The following is an 18354-nucleotide window of genomic DNA, read 5'->3' as shown; positions in this document are numbered from 1 at the left end:
CATGATCACCATCATCACCGTCATCACCATCATCACTACCATCCTCACCAACGTCATCACTATCATCATCATCATCATCACCATCACCATCATCACTGTCACCATCACCCTCATTGTCACTATCACCACCATCATCACCATCATCACCCTCATCGTCACCATCATCATCACCATCCTCATCACCATCACCATCATCTTCACCATCATAACCATCGTCATCATCACCCAAGGGCCCAAGTCACTCATGTGGACTTAACAGAAACAATGCACTCCTAAGGGCTGCCTTCTTAAAACCTTACTCCTAAAGCATTTAAAAGCATAAAACTACACCTGCAGGTTTAGTTTAACTAGGTGTTTGGTGGAAAGAAGTAAGCAGGTCACACAGGCTCGTGGCTCTCATCACCCAAGGTCACCTCAGGGCTGCCTCTGGGCCTCAAGGGAACCTGGCCCTTCTCACACTCCACAGAGATGCAGCCAAGTGGGACACCTCCCCATGGTTCTCCAAGGGTGCCCTGTCACCAGCCTCATGGATGCAAGGATCCAAATAATTCCAAACAATGAAGAGCAGCACCAGGAGTGAAAAATACCAAGTACTCAAACCAATGACTGCTTTCTGCACAGTCCTACGTGCCTCAGGGAAACCTTAGTCCATGTGTGGACTGCATGTCAAGGATGTAGTAAATAGAAGGAAGGCTGGGGGGGGGGGCGGGGGTTGTGGGAAAAAACACAAAACTATGTCTGCCTGACCAGTGATTCAAGTCATGACTTTAAGTAGACACTTTACAGAAAAAACATAAATGGCTTTTAAACACGGAAGGAGATGCAACAGCACTTGTAGTAAGACATGCAACCCAACTGTGAGAAGGCTTCCACCCATCGGCTGCCCAGCCTGGGGGCTGCAGGGGACCTGGCAGCCTGACACACGGACAGGCGCCCTCATGTGTCCTCAGCAGAACACCCTGGCACAGCCTCTAAGGTGGGAGCTACTGACACAGAAAGTGCACATGCCCTCGTCTGTGATCCTCCCCGCAAAACGCCCAGGGACACAGGCGCAGGTGTGGACTGGGCACTTACAGCAGCAGCAACCAGGTGTCCATCCATGGAAAACTCAGGTTTAATGCCAAGAAGTACAGACTCTACCCTCGCTGACCCAGAACAATCTCCGGGATATACTGTTCAGCAAAGGGCATACGTTGCAGTAAAGGTATATGGTGCACACCCGTTTTTTGTTGGGTATTGTTTGGAAACGCATAAACATGTTCCTCTGTGACCAGAAACCTGACCCCAGTGACCATCTCTCAAGGACTGGTGGTCAGTAGGCAGGGGACAGACTTGTCACTGGAGACAAATTTTTGACTATTAATTTTTTTGCTATGTGTGCATATTATTATCCCCCTTCAAAATTTTTAAAGAACTGTAATCACAATAAACCGATTTAACTCAAAGCAAAGCTTTTTGAATTTTTTTATATATACAGACTTTTAAAAAATACTCTTCTGACTCTAAAAAACGTGAATGCAGATCAAACACAGTGCTGATCCATGCTCATGGTGAGTGGCCAAAACTTTCTGAGAGCAGCTTTAAGTGGGCAAGAAGTTAAGGCTCCTGCAGTTTCAGAGACGAATGAGACTCTCGGCAAAACTCCACCCTGTCCGGCCCTCTCATTTGTGAGATGGAGGCACTGAGGCCAAGCATGGACAGTAGGCCCACTGAGCCCACAGTCACACCTTCTACAAATCACAGCTGGTGCTGTTCTGGGGCCCCAAGGGAGGAGGGAGGCATCAGAAGCTCTGGAGATCACAGGTCTCCACGAGAGCAGGTCCCCAGAGACCAGCCATGTCTCCCCATAGTGGGGACCTGGGAGTTATCTAGAACAACCCGCCAAACAGGCCCTGACTGTGCATGGGACCAGAGCATAGGTTGTGGACAGAGGGGCGGCCCCCACTCAGCCCAGCAAGGAGCGGAGAGAAGAGCCTGGTTGCCCAAGGTCAGTACAGGCCCACGGGGCACCTTGTGGACGCACACGGAGTGCTGTCAGATCCCCTGACTTTTCAAGACAATCGGGAAATGCACATTTTTAGGTGAAACCTCTGGATTTTTCTATATCACAGCCAATGCAACTGTTTGTGAAAACCCTGCATGGACCAGCATCATGAGCCCAACAGCCATGCTGGCCGGCAGTTTGCAACCTCTGGCCCTCTTCCCCCGGGAGTCACCTGAGCAGCATGTCCCCGCCTTGCCCACCTGAGGCTCCCTCCACTGCCTGGCCTCACCAGTCTCTGAGGCCTTCAAGTACTCCCTCCACGGCTGGGCCTCAGTGGTGATGTCCCTGGTGGCAGCTCTCCTCCCCGGCCAACCCAGGGTCTGCACACACCCTGACCAAGAGGCTGTCTAGCAGCCTGGGGACCACATCTGTCCTAGGAGATTCCAGGCCTCACCTCTCTGGGACATCTGCCTGCAGAACCAAGATCAGAGGTGGTGTCCAGTCACCAGTGTCCTGGTCCCCCCAGACCTCAGCAGCATCAGGACAGCTGGAACAGGGGGAGGAGGCTGGCCCTGGCACTGCCCCTTGGGGCCTCCCTCAGCATCCCTGTCTACAAACTACAGCGAGAAAACCTGACCAGCAGCCCTCTGGGAGCAGCAGAGACAAAAAACCTCACAAACCAAAGTATCCAACAGGGGAGCTGTTAGGTCAGTACCCACCTAACAGATCATTATGTACCCAAATGTTTTATACTGTAATATGAGGAAAAAGCACACCAACTCATCCAGGAGAGGGGCAAATGTGTACAGAGGTTATAAGTTAGCACCTCTAAACGGTGGCATATAAGGGGGACAGTTTTCTTGCCTTTAAAATAGTTATTTGCAACAAAGAAAATTACAAAACAAAAAAATTACATGGCATACAAGATAAAAATACAGGTCTGAAGAGACAGAGAAAGCATAAGAACCCAGGTATAGCAGAGATCGCAGAATGATCACATCAGAAATCTTAAAGAACCAGCATAATTATGCTGAGGGCTTTAATGGAAAAGGTGGACAGCATGTGAGAACAGATGAGTAGTATAAATAGAAGATGGAAACTCGGGGCGCCTGGGTGGCTCAGTCGTTAAGCGTCTGCCTTTGGCTCAGATCATGATCCCAGGGTCCTGGGATTGAGCCCCGCATCGGGCTCCCTGCTCCGCGGGAAGCCTGCTTCTCCCTCTCTCACTCCCCCTGCTTGTGTTCCCTCTCTTGCTGTGTCTCTCTCTGTCAAATAAATAAAATCTTAAAAAAAAGAAGATGGAAACTCAAAGAAAGAAACAAGAGGAAATCCAGAAATCAAAAACAGCAACAAAAAAAATGCCTTCGTGGGGCTTATCACTAGACTGGGCAAGGCCAAGCCAGGAATCTGTGAGCTTGAAGGGATGCCTGGGTGGCCCAGTCAGTGAAGTGTCTGACTGTTGGTTTTGGCTCAGGTCATGATCTCAGGGCTGTGGGATCGCAGGGTCTGTACTCAGTGGAGAGTCTGCTTGTGATTCTCTCTCTCTCTCCTTTTGCCCCTCCCCCACTCATCACACTCGCTCTCTCTTTCTCTCTCTCAAATAAATAAATAAACCCCTAAAAAACAGAATCTGTGAACTTGAAGATAGGTCAACAGAAAATTCCAAAACTGGAGAGCAAAGTGGAAAAAGAAAGAAAAACATGGAACAGAATATCCAAGGACTGTGGGACAACTATAAAGGAGTAACATATGTGGACGGCAAGGCCTGAAGAGACAAAAGAGAGAGGAAATGAGGACAGATCTGAAATCATAATGGCTGAGCATTTTCCAAAATTAATGACAGACCCCAAACCCAGATCCAGGAAGCTCAAAGAACAGCAAGCAGGATAAATGCCAAACAAATGTACACGTCAGCAAATCACATTCAAACTGCAGAAAATCAAAAACAAAGACAAAATCTTAAAAATAAAAAGAGCCATGGGGGGGAAATATCTTATCTACAGAAGAGCAAGAGTAAGAATTACAGCAAACTTCTCCTTAGAAACCATGCAAACAGGAAGAGTGGAGTGGAAACATTTATAGTTTTGAAAGAAAAAAATACCAACCTAGAATTTTGTATCCTAAAAAGTTATCCTTCAGAAGTGAAAAAGAAACAAAGACTCTCAGACAAACAACTGAGGGAATTTGTCACCAGTAGGATAGCCTTGGAAGAAATGTTAAAGAAATACATTCAGAGAGAAGGAAAGAATATAGGTCACAAATTTGGATCTTCATAAAGAAAAGAAGAGTGTTAGAGAAGCATAAATTAAGGAAACATAAAATATTTTATTTTTCTTATTTTTACTGATATAACAGATAATAGTTTGTGTAAAACAAAATAACAATGTACTTGATTATAGCTTAGAAATAAATGACATGAATGACAGCACTTGTATAAGGGACAGAGGAAGGACCTGGGAATGCTGTGTGGAGCTTGCACTGTCCTTAATAGTGTATTCACAAGGGGGCCTGGCTTAGCCATAAGTATATATATTGCAAATGCAAGGGCAACTGCTAAAAAAAAAGTTAAAAAAGAAGTATTATTGATATGCTAGAAGAGGGGAAAAAAATGAAATCATGCAAAATGCTCAATCAAAACCAGAGAAGGCAGAAAAATTGCAGAGGACAAAAAAAAAAGAACAGGAGCACCAAATAGAAAACAGAAACTAATATGGTAGATATTAATCCAGCATTATCAGTGATCACCTTAAACACCAGTGGTCTAAAATACAAATTAAAAGACAGAGACTATAAGATTGAGAAAAAAAGCAAGACTCTACAATACACTATCAAAAATCTGCTTTAAATATAAAAATATATAGACTAAAACCTGCTTTAAATATAAAAAAATATGTACACTAAAAGTAAAGGCACAGTGTGGGGAAAGGGGAAGGGAAATTCTCTGCACTTTCTACACAATTCTGCTGTGAACCTAAAACTGCTTTAAAAAAAACAAGGGGGTCTATGAAAAAAATAAATAAAAATAAAAAGGTTTTAACTGGGGAAAAGTAAAGGGATGAAGAAAGTTATACCATGCTTATGCTAATCAAAAGAAAGCCAAGTAACCATATTAATTTCAGACAAAGTAAACTTTGGAGCAAGAAAAATAACTGGGATAGAGGGGGAAATTGTATAATGATAAAAGGGTTAATTTTCCAAGAAGACATTAAAATCCTTAATGTGTATACCCCTAATTCAGAGCATCAAACTATATAAGGCAAAAACCAACAGAACTGCAAGGAGAAATAGACAAAGACACTACTATACTGGTAACTTCTACATCCTTTATAAACAATTAACAGATTTCAGCAGACAAAAATCAGGAAGGACATAGTTGAACTGAACACCATCAATCAACTAGATCTAATTGATATTTATAGACTACTTCATCCAACAAAAGCAGAATAAACATTCCTCTCATGCTCACAGAGAACATTCGCCCAAAAAAGATCACATTCTGAGCCATAAAACACACCTTAACAAATTTAAAAGAAACTGTTTAAAAGATATAGTCACACCACAATGGAATTAGACTAGAAATCAATAACAAAATGGTATCTGGAAAACTCTAAAACACTTGGAAATTAAATGACACACTTCTAAATGACACAGATCCAAAGAAGTTGAAGGAGAAATCTTAAAATATTTCTAACTAAATGGAAATGAAATAGTTATCAAGATTTGTGGGATGCACTGAAAGCAGTGCTTAGAGTGTGATTTATACCACTGAATGCATATGTTACAAAAGAACATCTAAAACCAATCATCTCCACTTCCACCTGAGGAAACTAGAAAAAGAAAAGAAAATCCAAAGTAAGCAGAACACATAATGAAAACTAGAGCAGAAATCAATGAAATTGAAGACAGCAAATAAATAGAGAAAAGTCAAGGAAAGCAAAAGAAGATCCTTTGAAAAATCAGTACACTGATATGCCTCTATAAAAGTTAACAGAGAAAGAGAGAAGACATAAATTACTAATATCAGAAATGAGAGAGGGGCCATCACTACAGATCCCACAAACATTAAAAGCACAGTAAAGGAATATTATGAACAACTCTATGCCCATACATTTAATAACCTAGATGAAAAAAAAATCTAGTCCTTCAAAGATTCAATCTACTGAAAACTCACACAAGGAGAGATAATCTAATTAGTATACATCTATAAAAGAAATTGAATCAATAATTAATAAATTTCCAAAACAGAAAGTACCAAGCCCAATGGGTTCACTGATGAATTTTACCAAATATTTAAGAAAGTTATTATACCAATTTTCTATAATTTCTTCCAGGAATTAGAAGTAGAGGAAATACTTCCTAACTCATTTTATGAGGCCAGCATTACCTTAATACCAAAGCCAAACAAATGTATTATAAGAAAGGAAAATTGCAGACCAATATCTCTCATAAACATAGAAGCAAAAAATTCTTCTACAAAACATTAGGAAATCGGGGCGCCTGGGTGGCTTGGTGGGTTAAGCATCTGCCTTCGGCTCAGGTCATGATCCCAGGGTCCTGGGATCGAGCCCCACATCTGGCTCCCTGCTCTGCGGGGAGCCTACTTCACCCTCTCCCCTCTGTTAGTGCTCTCTCTCTCTTGCTATCTCTATCTCCCAAATAAATGAATAAAATCTTTAAAAAAAAATAGAAGCAAATCAAATTTAATAGTGTATTAAAAAAATTATACACCACGACAATAGTGATTGATTCCAGGTATGCAAGCCTGGTTCAATACTCAAAAATCAATTAATGCAATCCACCACCATGTAAGCAGGGTAGAGAAGAAAAATAATATGATCATATCCATAGGTGCAAAAAAAAGTATTTGACAAAATCCAACATTCCTTCATGATAAAAATTCACAGCAAACTAGAAACAGGGGGGAACTCCCTCTACTCCCTCCCTCTTTGTTCTAAAGAGCAAAGCTCTACAAAACTTATAGATAACACTATACTTAATATGAGAAACTAGATGTTTTTCCAGTAAGATCAGGAACAAGACAAGGATGTCCACTCTCACCATTCCTATTTAACATTGTATTGGAAGCCGTAGCTAATGAAATAAGACAGGAAAAGGGGAAAAAAAGATACGCAGATTGGGAAGGAAGAAATAAAACTGTCTTTGTTTGCAGATGACATGAGTATCTATGCAGGAAATCCCAAGCAATCAACAAAAGAACTCCTGGAGCCATAAGTGATCATAGCAAGTTTGTAGGATACAAGGTTAATACACAAAAGTAAATTGCTTACTCATACACCAACAATGAACATTGGAATTTGAAATTAAAAAACACATACCATTTACGTTAACATTCAAAAATATGAAATATTCAGATATAAATCTAACAAAATACGTGCGAGATCTTCATGAGGAGAACTACAAAACTCTGATGAAAGAAATCACGGAACTAAATAAATGGAACGGTGTTCCATGTTCATGGACAGGAAAACTCAATATTGTCAAGATGTCAGCTCTTCCCAACTTCATCTGTAGATCCAATGCGATTCCAATTAAAATTCCAATCAAGGGGCGCCTGGGTGGTTCAGTTGGTTAAGCGTCTGCCTTCGGCTCAGGTCGTGATCCCAGCATCCTGGGATCAAGCCCCGCAGCAGGGAGCCTGCTTCTCCCTCTGCTGCTCCCCCTGCTTGTGCTCTCTCTCCCTCTCCCTATGTCAAATAAATAAATAAAATCTTTAAAAAAATAAAATAAAAATAAATAAAATTCCATGAATGTCAACAAAGTGATTCTAAAATTTGTATGGAGAGATAAAGACCCAGAACAGCCAACACAAAATTGAAGGAAAAGAACAAAGCTGGAGGACTGACACTACCCAACTTCAAGACTTACTAGAAAGCTACAGTAATCAAGACAGTGGGGTTTTGATGAGAGAATAGACAAACAGATCAATGTAAAAGAATGGAGAGCCCAGAAATAAACCCCCATAAATACAGTCAACTGACCTCTGACAAAGGAGCAAAGGCAGTGCAATGGAGGAAGATGGCGCCAGAACAACTGGACATACACACATGTGCACACACAGCACACACACTGGAACAACTAGACATACACATGCAAACACGCACACACATGTACACACACTGGAAATGGACATTCCCATGCACACTCACACACATGCACACACGCATGCACACACACTGGAACAACCAGACATCCACACACACGTGTGCATGCACACACAAAGAGAATGAAAACATAGATCTAACAGCTTTACAAAAATTAACTCAAATGAATCCTAGACCTAAATGTAAAATGCAAAACAATCAATCTCCTAGAAAATGACACAGGAGAAAATCTGAGTGTGCTGATGCCTTTTTAGGTACAAACACCAAAGACATGATCCATGAAGGAAAAAACTGATAACCTGAACTTGACTGAAATTTTTTTAAACTTCTGCTCCGTGAAAGACACTTTTAAGTGAATGAAAAAATAAGCCACAGACTGAGCGAAAATCTTGGCAAAACATATACCTGGTAAATGACTAGTATACACACAGCGATAAGAAAACTAACAACCCAATTTAAAAATGGGCAAAGGATCTACAGACACCTCACCAGAGAAGACATACGGGCGGCAGATAAGCGCATGAGAAGATGCTCCACATCCTGCGTCATCAGGGAAATGCAAATTATAACAAGATTCCACTGCACGCCTACTACAACGGCCAAAATCCAGGGCACTGACAAGACCAACTGCTGGCGAGGACTCGGAGTGGCAAGAGCCCAGTCATGGCTGCAGGGAACGCAGACCCACGCTGCGGCTTCACAAGACAGCTTGGCGGCTTCGTTAGAGACCAAACACAGGTCATGATCCCAGGGTCCTGGGATTGAGCCCCATGTAGGGCTCCCTGGTCAGCGGAGAGTCTGCTTCTCCCTCCCCATCGGCCCCTCCCCGCTGCATCGGTCCCTCCCCCCTGCTCCTCCCCCCTCCCCGTGGACTTGTCACAAAGGACAATGCATCCGTCCAGGCTCATCCAGGCCGATGGAGAGGGACTCAGGCCAATGGAGGTCCCTCTCCATCGGCTCCTCCCCCCTGCTCTCTCTCTCTCAAATAAATAAATAAAATCTTTAAAAAAACCCCAAAAAACTAAACACACTGTTACCATTGGATCCACCAAGCAAACCCTAGGTGTTGACCCAAATGAGCTAAAAACTTTACACAAAATCCTGCACGTGGATGTTTACAGCAGCTTTATTCATAATCGCCAAAACTTGGAAGCATCCAAGGCGTCCTTCAGTGGGTGGGGGACAAATAAACTGTGGTCCATCCAGATGAGAAAACATTACTCAGCACTAAAAAGAAATGCACTATTAAGTCATGAGAAGATGTGGAGGAACCTTAAATGCACATCACTAAGTGAAAGAAGCCAACCTGAAAAGGCTGCATGATTCCAACTGTATGACATTCTGGGAAAGAAAACCATGGAGCCAGTGAAAAGATGCTGCCAGGGTTTGGGGGACAGGGAGGGACGAAGAGGCAAAGCACAGAGGATTTCTAGGGAGTGAAAGTACTCTGTATAACATCACCTTCAAATCCCACAGGACACACACAGCAAGAGTGAAGCCCAAAGTCGGCCGTGGACTTGTCACGAAGGACAATGCATCGGTCCAGGCTCATCAGTCGTGCAGATGTACCGCACCTGGGCAAGGCGTGTGCAACAGGCCACAGGTGCTAAAGGGTTACGCGGGACCCTCCGCACTTTCCTCTCCATCTTCCTGACATCCAAAACCACTCTAAAAGTCTATTTTTTTTTAATCAGAAAGGAAAAGTTCCACACATGTCGTTGAGAATCATGAGGGCTCTTGTGCTGGAGAAAAGCTGCCAAAACAGGAAAACCGTATGATGGGAATGCTAATAAAGCCTACGGCAACAACATCTGTCACAGATACACTTGAAGCAAGTACATGACGAGCACGCGGAGGGAAGGGCGGGCACGAGAGGCCCAAGCGGTCAGGAGGCTCAGTGCCACTCAACTTCAGAACCTCGCAGACACAGAGAAACGCCGGGCTTGGAAAGTAAGGCCTCCTGCTCCCCCACAAGCCCACCCCGCCCCAGGATTCCTGGACACCTCAGCCGCCCACCGCCGCCCGCCATTCACCTCTTGGTCTGATCCCTGGAGCACCATCTGCCTTCTCCCACCTCGGAGGGCTCTCCTCATCTCGAGGTCCCCCCCTCGGGGCTCCCACACCCCCACATCTGCTCCCCGGGTCAGGGCTGGGGTGTCCTCCCAGTCAGCAGAAATGTCTCCTTGGCCAGTGGGTGTCCAGGTGGACCATGAACAGCCAGGCAGAGTCCTGTGAATCCTGTGCGTGCAGGCCAGCCCACCCTGGGCCCGGCCATGTGTCGCTGGGGCCCATCAGGACCACAACCAGCCGAGGGCTGGGGATCCAGAGGTGGCCGGCCTGCAGCCTGCAGCCTGCAGGTGCGGACTAATGAGGTGACTGGAGCTGGGCTCAGAGTTGGGCGCGTGTGCCGGGCCCACGCGCAGCCCCCTGGCGAGGCCGCCTGAGGGGCGTTCCTGCAGGACCAGGACAGGCTCCAGGAGAAGGCCGGCCTGAGGGCGGGGAAGGCTTCCTTCTCCGGGCAGGTGTGCAGGTAAGGGCGGGCTGGACAAAAGTGCAGGGTCCTGGCCCAGGACAGGCCGGCAGGGACTCGGGGAGCACCCCACATGCCCCAGCTCAGGCTGCGGGTTGCCACTTGAGTCTGTGGATTATGGGGGCATCCCGGGCCCCAGGAGGTAGGCCCTGCAGGCAAACCTCTAGCAGCGGGAGCAGTCCCCAGAAGCTGAGGTGACGGCTGGCCTGGGGAAGCCGAAGTGACAGTCCATGACCTCAGCTGTGTGGACAGGAGGAATCCAGCATCAGCAGCATTCGGAGGGGGGGTCATGGCCCCTCAAAAACACCTACAGGACACACTGTGTCCACTGCCCGTGAACACCCAGCTAGGAGCCAACTGTCCCTACCCTTTGCTGGCCAGCCAAGCACCGACAGGCCCTGGGGGAGGGGAGGCAGGTATGCAGAGCTGGGCTGGGCCCCCCCTTTGCCAGGTGACCCAGGGCACCAGCGCCATCGGTGGGGAAGCAGCAGACCTGGGCATCCATACCCACTCGGCTCCCTTCCCACATCTGCGCCCCCGCCAGTCCACACGACACGGGGGTTCCCTCCCTGATGAAGAAGCCCAGGCTCTGGGGCATCGAGGAGGCTCTGTCCCCCAGGCCCCACCAGTCTGTCCCAGCACCTGAGCGGCAGCATCGCGGGACGAGAGCCACCCAAGGAGCCTGGGACCCAAACCCTCTCCGCTGAGACTCTGCCTCAAACACACGCTCCCAAGAATGTAGGACAACATTTCCCGGTGCTTCTGGGGCCCCCAGGGCCCACACAGGAGGCCTGATGGGGGCACCACCAACCAAGGGACTCCTGGGCAGCATGACCTGGAAACCTGAGGCCAGGGGAAAACGGGAAATGATCGCAACCTGGGGACACGTCTCTGGCTATGCGTCCTGCAGGTCGGGTCCAGGGCAGCCACAGGTGGGGGTGCGCTGCTGGGCCTCATTCCCCACGAGGCTGCAGGAGGCTGGACTGGTGGAAGCCTCCTCGCAGTCCCTCCACCTCCGCAACCGTGGCCACGGGCCAGACCCCGAAGGCCTTGTCGGGCAGGCACGGAAGCCGGGCGGCCCAGGCTGGCTGCGGGCACCGCGCTGGAACGGGACTGCAAGCCCGCGAGCTCGGGCTCGGGCGGGAGGGGCGCTGGGGGCTGTCCCAGAGCACCCCGCCCCCGGGAAGTGACACTGAGGGGCAGGTGCGCCACAGACCACGCTCCCCAGCTCCAATTTCCAAACAGAGGAGATGATCTCTCTCCCCCTTTCCCGAGGGAAAGCAGGACTAAGCCCTCAGCACGTCACAGAGCCATCTCACAGAGAACACAAAGTCCTTTTCAATGACCGCGGGGGCGGGGGGCACTCACAGTCAGCGACAGAAATGATCAGACAAACCTGCAAACACAGAACGTCTGGAAATGAACAAGGACACTAAAATCTAAAACTCCACATGCAACAAATTAGACACATTTGTTTAATACTGCCGTTCACAGAGGGTGGACCAGAGTCTTCTGGAATGCACACACAGCACACTGTAAAGCTGCTCTGGGGGAGCCGTGGAGAGGGGCCTCAGCCAGCTCCACTCCCGGAGGTGCAGGCTGGACAAGACGCCCGAAAGAGGGAGCTCGAGACGCGCTCAGTGCACCTCCCACCACGTGCGTTAACCGGGCCCCGGGTCCCATCACCCGAGAGCCCGGCGCCTGGATGGCCCAGGACGCGAAGTCCCTTCCCCCTACAGAAGCAGCATGTGGGCCTTGCTCACACCCTCCCCACGCGCTGTGCTGGGCTCCCCGGGCACAGCCCCACCCTCTGGGTCCTCTCAGGGCCAGGCAGACCCTCCTGCCAGCACACAGCTACCCCTCAGAAGTGCCAAGCAGGGGTGCCTGGCGGCTCAGTCGTTAAGCGTCTGCCTTCGGCTCAGGTCATGATCCCAGGGTCCTGGGATCGAGTCCTGCATCGGGCTCCTTGCTCAGTGGGGAGTCTACTTCTCCCTCTCCCTCTGCTGCTCCCCCTGCTTGTGCTCTCTCTCTGACAAATAAATAAATAAAAATCTTTAAAAAAATAAGTAAAAAATAAAAAATAAAAGAATTAAAAAAAAAAGAAGTGCCAGGCAACCCCAAACTCGGACTCTGTATGTCCAGAGCTGGCTACTTTCTCTTTTACCACATCAGCACCCTGAAGACTCACGGGACCCTCTTTTGTGCGTGAAGGGTGGGCCCCCTCCCAGACTGCCGGGGTGCACGCCTTGGTGCGGTGCAGGGAAGGTGAGGTGCAGGCCGACCATTAGCCGCCCTCAAACAGCGAGCACGGCGCTCCCCTTGCTGGGCTGCGGACACCACTCTCCTCGCCCCACCACCGCTTGCTCACTTGCAATTAGTGTGAACGGGCCTGGGTCCCTCTGGGGTACGCTGCTAGGAGGGGCCCGCTCTGGGGGTGCACGGCCATCTCCAGCCAGGCCAGCACCGCCTGACCCTGCCCATCACTGCACTGGGCCTGAGCACGGGCCCACCCTCCCCTTGGGAGCCCCTGCAGGGCACGGGGACAGGTGTGTGACAACCGAGGTGTCCAATGGTGTCGGCCCACCGAGGCCTACGCTGAGGGGCGAACAGGCTACAGAATAACACGTACAAAGAACACGCACAGTAAAGCCAGTTTCCAAGGGCACAAGTGCAAACACACAACAAAGATGGGGGGCTCATGTAGGACCCCCGGTGCTGTGGGGGCAGGGCGAGGCCAACAGGACGGCACCAGATGCAGCTCCCCAGGGACATACCCCCCTGTGTCACCTGGACGTGACCCCAAGCCCCCTGCACAGGGGCCGCTGCCCTGGGCGTCTCCTGGGCTCCGGTGGCCGAGCCGCCCAAACACCCCCAGAGCACACTGGGCAGCATCCTCGAGAGGCCACCTGGGCCAGCCTCGGGCCGTGAAACAAGCCTGACACCTGAGCACCAGACAAGCCAGCCTCAAGGGGGGCCCTGCGCTGGACGGCCCGAGGAAGCACACCTCCTCTCAACCCTGTTAACACGTTGGCATGTTTCCTTTAGGTGTGTTTTGTTTTAGCTAACGCACACCAACTCTGACTCGCACTTTTTGTTCCATCGAAAGTCACAGCGGAAACACTTCCCTGTGAACCCACCGCTGAACCCGCCGCTTCCTGCGCATACACTTCGCCATCCCCCGACCTGCTTGCCTGACGGTCTGGGGTCCTTCATATATTACATCAACGTTCAAAACGTCTCTCTACATTTCTGAAACCTGCTCCAGTGGACTTCTAGCAGATGTTCCAAATAAAGGGCACGGTCCCTTTAAGAATCAGAAGCAGGTTTTGGAGCGTCTACTCCAGCAGTTTCTAGGGAAACCTGGTGCAGATGCAGAGCAGATGCCTCTGTCGGGAGCTCTGGGAATTGCAGCCCTCTGTCCCCTAAAGCCCTCAGAGACCCACAAGGGGGCTGGGAAGACAAGTCTGACCAGAGAGCAAAAGCAGTCAAGGTCATATTAACAGAAACAGGACTCCAGAGCAAGGGAGGTGAGGCCCGGTCCTCAGTCCCCACTGCACCCCTGGGGGCAGCAGCCTGGAGGGTGTGTGGGGTGGCCCTGGTGGCCAGCTCTGTGCTTGACAGCAGGGAGCAGCCCTCAAGTGACAGGTGGCATGGTCCCCAGGGCTGCTGCATCTGAAGGAGCAGAAACCAGTGCACCCGGAGGTCCTGTCCCGCTGGAACATCCCAGGATCTGTTCTTTGCCGTTTGTTTTTAACCACACGTGACAAGAAAAGCAAAGACTGGGATATGGAAACCTGGAGGGCCTTGACCCAAAACCCCCAGCGAACCCCCAGCAGCCACGACTGGCTGTGGGGCCTGGAGCAGGGACGACCCACCTCAGGTGCCTCAGCAGCGGCCGGTGTGGCTGGCGGCCGGGAGCTCAGGGGGGACACGACTGCGCCCAGCCGCCTCCAGCCCAGCGGTGTGTTGGGAACACCGAGCACCAGTGTCCATCTGTAACTCGGGGACCCTGCCTGGCTCACGGAGCGGACGGTGCCAGGAGTGAGAGGAGACACACACTGGCTGCCTCCTCCTGCCCCACCACCTCACGCCAAGCGGCCACAGCAGCCCGCTGCAGACAGATGCCCGCCACACGGGAGGTGTCCTGAGCAGGGCTCAGGGGCCCTCCCCCAAGGTCAGCACCAACCACGGGGGTTCCAACCCTTCTGCGAGGACATCCCAAGGTCTGGAAACAGCGCCGGCTGAGAGGGGGGCAGACAGCTGTGCAGCCCCCCTCTCCCGTAGGAAAGAGGGGGCTTGGGGCTGGTGCTCCCCAGGCCCGCTCACATACCCCACTCTAGGGCAGCGACACCTGCCCCGAGGCAGAGCCTGGGACCCAGGCTGCTCTCTTGTTGGCTTTTCCGAGGACTTTCCAAAGCCCAGTCTAATTACATCTTTCTTTTCCAAACAGCAGACTGAAATCTAAAAAACAACACAAGTTTGGGATCTGGAAGAATCCTCGAAGGGGGAAGCATCACAACCCTGTGTGGTAGTCCGTGTAAGCAGTGCCATGTGCAGCAGGCTCGCATCCATGCCCCAGGAACCGCCGCCATCAGGCTGCCGCCTCGGGGCGAGGGCACAGCTGGTGGGTGTGAAGGTGCCTGGGGGAGCACACGAGAGTCGGGGGCACAGCTCCTCAGTGGTGCACAAACCACAAAGGGTCTTTGGTGTCAGGATCACGGCACAAACGGGTCGGCGTGAGAAGCCAGCTTGGGATCAGGAGGCCGGGGAGGCTGGACGGTGGGCAGGCGGGGAGGACCAGGACAGGGAGTGGCTGCCGAGGGAGCTGTGACCAGGGCAGGGTGGTGACACGTGGTGCTGACAGTCAGGGAAACTGAGCCAGGGGTACGCACAATCTCTACCACGTCTGCAATTTTTCTGTAAGCCTAAAACAAGTCTAAATTAAAAAGTTTACAGGGAAAAAAACACAAATGAGGCCTGATCTCACAACAGGCCTCAAAAGGAAAGAAGAGGGGCTATTTAGTACACAGGCAAGCTTTCAACCCCTGCCAGCCCCGGAGGTCTGGGGGGCTCCGGCTGGGCGACAGGAGGCGGGAGGGACGGGAACGCCCTGTCCATCTGGGGAAGGCTGCCTCTCTTTCCACTTCTCAGCTCCTGCTCTCTCTGGCCTCGTGGGAAAGCGCGGGGCCACTGCGGAAGCCGCACAGTGGCAGGGAGGGGAGGCTCAGGGGGCGTGGGCTCCAGGACGGGCAGGGGCAGACCGACGGCACGCGGGAGAACACACTGGGCAGATAGGACAGCGCGCCCTCCACACAGGAGTGAGGCGCGCTGCCTTCCAGACCGAACTGACCCCGACAGAAAGGGTCAGGCAACGCTGGCCCAGAGAGTAGGGGGACCTGCACAGGGCACCCGCCCGCTTTACAGCCCGCAGCACTGTCTGCACCCTTCGACCCCGCCCTCCCGTCATGGAACTTGTCCGACAGGCCGCACAGGGCAGCTGGCTGTAGACGCCAGGACGTTCCCTGAGCGAAGCTGGGGGAGCTCAAGGCGAGAAGCAAGCTGAATGTCACCCAGGAGGCCGGCGGCCGGGGCACAGACAGCACGAGCCCCGGGGCCGAGCCCGTGTGGCCGGAGCGCGAGAAGCAGCGTCCGGGGCGCCTGTGGACTGAGGGGCGGAGGGGGGGGCACAAACGGGAGTCCTGCTCGCGTCCTCAAGAAGCTGGAACCTGGCTGGTTTCTAGGAGAAGGCAGGTTTTCATGACACGCTCTCCGTTTTAAAGCACCACGGGCTAGTGTTGCATTTGCAAATCCAACCCCTTGACCATTTTTTTTTTAAAAGATTTTGTTTATTTGCGAGAGAGAGAATGAGAGACAGAGAGCATGAGAGGGAGGAGGGTCAGAGGGAGAAGCAGACTCCCCGCCGAGCAGGGAGCCCGATGCGGGACTCGATCCCGGGACTCCAGGATCATGACCTGAGCCGAAGGCAGTCGCTTAGCCGACTGAGCCACCCAGGCGCCCTGCCCTCTGTATTAATGGTTATATTACCCAAAATGCTCCACCTTGATGACTTTATTGATTTTTTTTAAAGATTTTATTTATTTATTAGAGAATGAGAGAGAGAGAGAGAGTGTGAGCATGAGAGGGAGGAGGGTCAGAGGGAGAAGCAGACTCCCTGCCGAGCAGGGAGCCTGATGCGGGACTCGATCCCGGGACTCCGGGATCATGACCTGAGCGGAAGGCAGTCGCCCAACCGACTGAGCCACCCAGGCGCCCCGCCTTGACCATTTTTAAATAAATAAAAGCAGGTATTCCTTATCACGGTAAATAAACATAAGAGAAGTCAGAAGCTCCGATTCCCACCTGAGAAAGTTCAGCTGCCGCCCGCCGGCCCCCCGGGGCACGCGTGTGCCCCAGCGTGTCCCCACACCTGGAGGCAGGCACCCCGGGACGGGCACAGAGGCCGGGGTGGTGCTCCCCACGCGCACGGCTCAACGAGCAGGGCCTGCCCCGCGCGCTCAGAGCGCGGCCAGCCAAGCCTCCCCCGCACACACTATTTCTCCAGATGTGCCCTGTCTGGGGTCAGTTTCCAGTATTTAGAGTCTTTTCTCAGCCTGACCCCAGCTCTGCCTGCCTCCTGCTCCAAGCCTTCACCCAACGCTGGAGGCGGGGACCACAGGGCGCCCTCCCCGCCCACCAACACCCGCAGACCGGTCTACAGGGGCTCGTGGCCGTGGGGCAGGGAACACGGGGTGGACAGGGCAGGTGGGCAGGCAGGCCCCTGCCGCGGTCCGCAGCCCGCCCCAGACTGCCGGCCAGAGGGGCCCCTGAAGTCAATGCTGCCAGTCACTGCTGGCATTGCCCTCCGGGAAGCCAGAAATTTTACAGTCCGGGGAGGGGAGACGGGAGGGGACACAGCGCTCGCCCGCTGGCCGAGGTCAGGCACAAAGCACCTGTCCTCTGAGGCAGGAGCCAGGTGAAAGGCCCTCGGAGCCCCAGTCCCGCACCCAGCTGCTGAGATATGGCACCGCCCGTAGACGCGAGGTCATGCCTCTGCCTCACGCACCCCCGCCCCAGGCGGGTCACTCACACTTCCACCTCGGCATCCCAGGCCTGGGCCCAAAACACACACGTCTGATCCGGGCACCACAAGCAGGTAGCACAGACGGCGGGGGCCCAGGCAGCCGGGCGCCCTGGAGAGCCCGTGCCCGCACCCACGCCAGGCCGCCAGGGGGCGCTGGAGAGCCCCACACCCGCACCTGCACCAGGCCGCCGGGGACGCTGGAAAGCCCCACACCCGCACCCACGCGCCAGGCTGCCAGGGGGCGCTGGAGAGCCCCACACTCGCACCAGCACCAGGCCGCCGGGGGGCGCTGGAGAGCCCCACACCCGCACCCGCGCACCAGGCCGCCGGGGGGCGCTGGAGAGCCCGTGCCCGCACCCACGCCAGGCCGCCGGGGGACGCTGGAGAGCCCGTGCCCGCACCCACGCCAGGCCGCCGAGGGGGGCGCTGGAGAGCCCCACACCCGCACCCGTGCACCAGGCCGCCGGGGGCGCTGGAGAGCCCCACACCCGCACCCGCGCGCCAGGCCGCCGGGGGGCACTGGAGAGCCCCACACTCGCACCAGCACCAGGCCGCCGGGGGGGCGGGACGGCCCGTGCCCGCGCCCGCACCCAGGCCGCCGGGGAGGCGGGGCTGGAGGGCCCATGCCCGCACCCAC

General features: G+C 52.3%; 1 protein-coding gene across 1 annotated transcript in view; it reads right to left on the bottom strand.

Moving 5' to 3' along the window:
* The window catches only part of PHF2 (PHD finger protein 2), a 140003-nt gene extending 121661 nt beyond the window's left edge, over positions 1 to 18342 (bottom strand). The window contains exon 1 of the mRNA XM_044920738.1: positions 17766 to 18342. Coding sequence (XP_044776673.1) covers positions 17766 to 18342 — 577 coding nt within the window. The remainder of the gene's footprint in view (positions 1 to 17765) is intronic.
* Positions 18343 to 18354: the final 12 nt, after the last annotated feature.

Source organism: Neomonachus schauinslandi, chromosome 13 (genome assembly GCF_002201575.2).
Source record: "Neomonachus schauinslandi chromosome 13, ASM220157v2, whole genome shotgun sequence".
Lineage (NCBI taxonomy): Eukaryota > Metazoa > Chordata > Mammalia > Carnivora > Phocidae > Neomonachus > Neomonachus schauinslandi.
The sequence above is the reverse complement of the archived record's forward strand: the minus strand, read 5'-3'. Positions and strand labels throughout refer to the sequence as shown.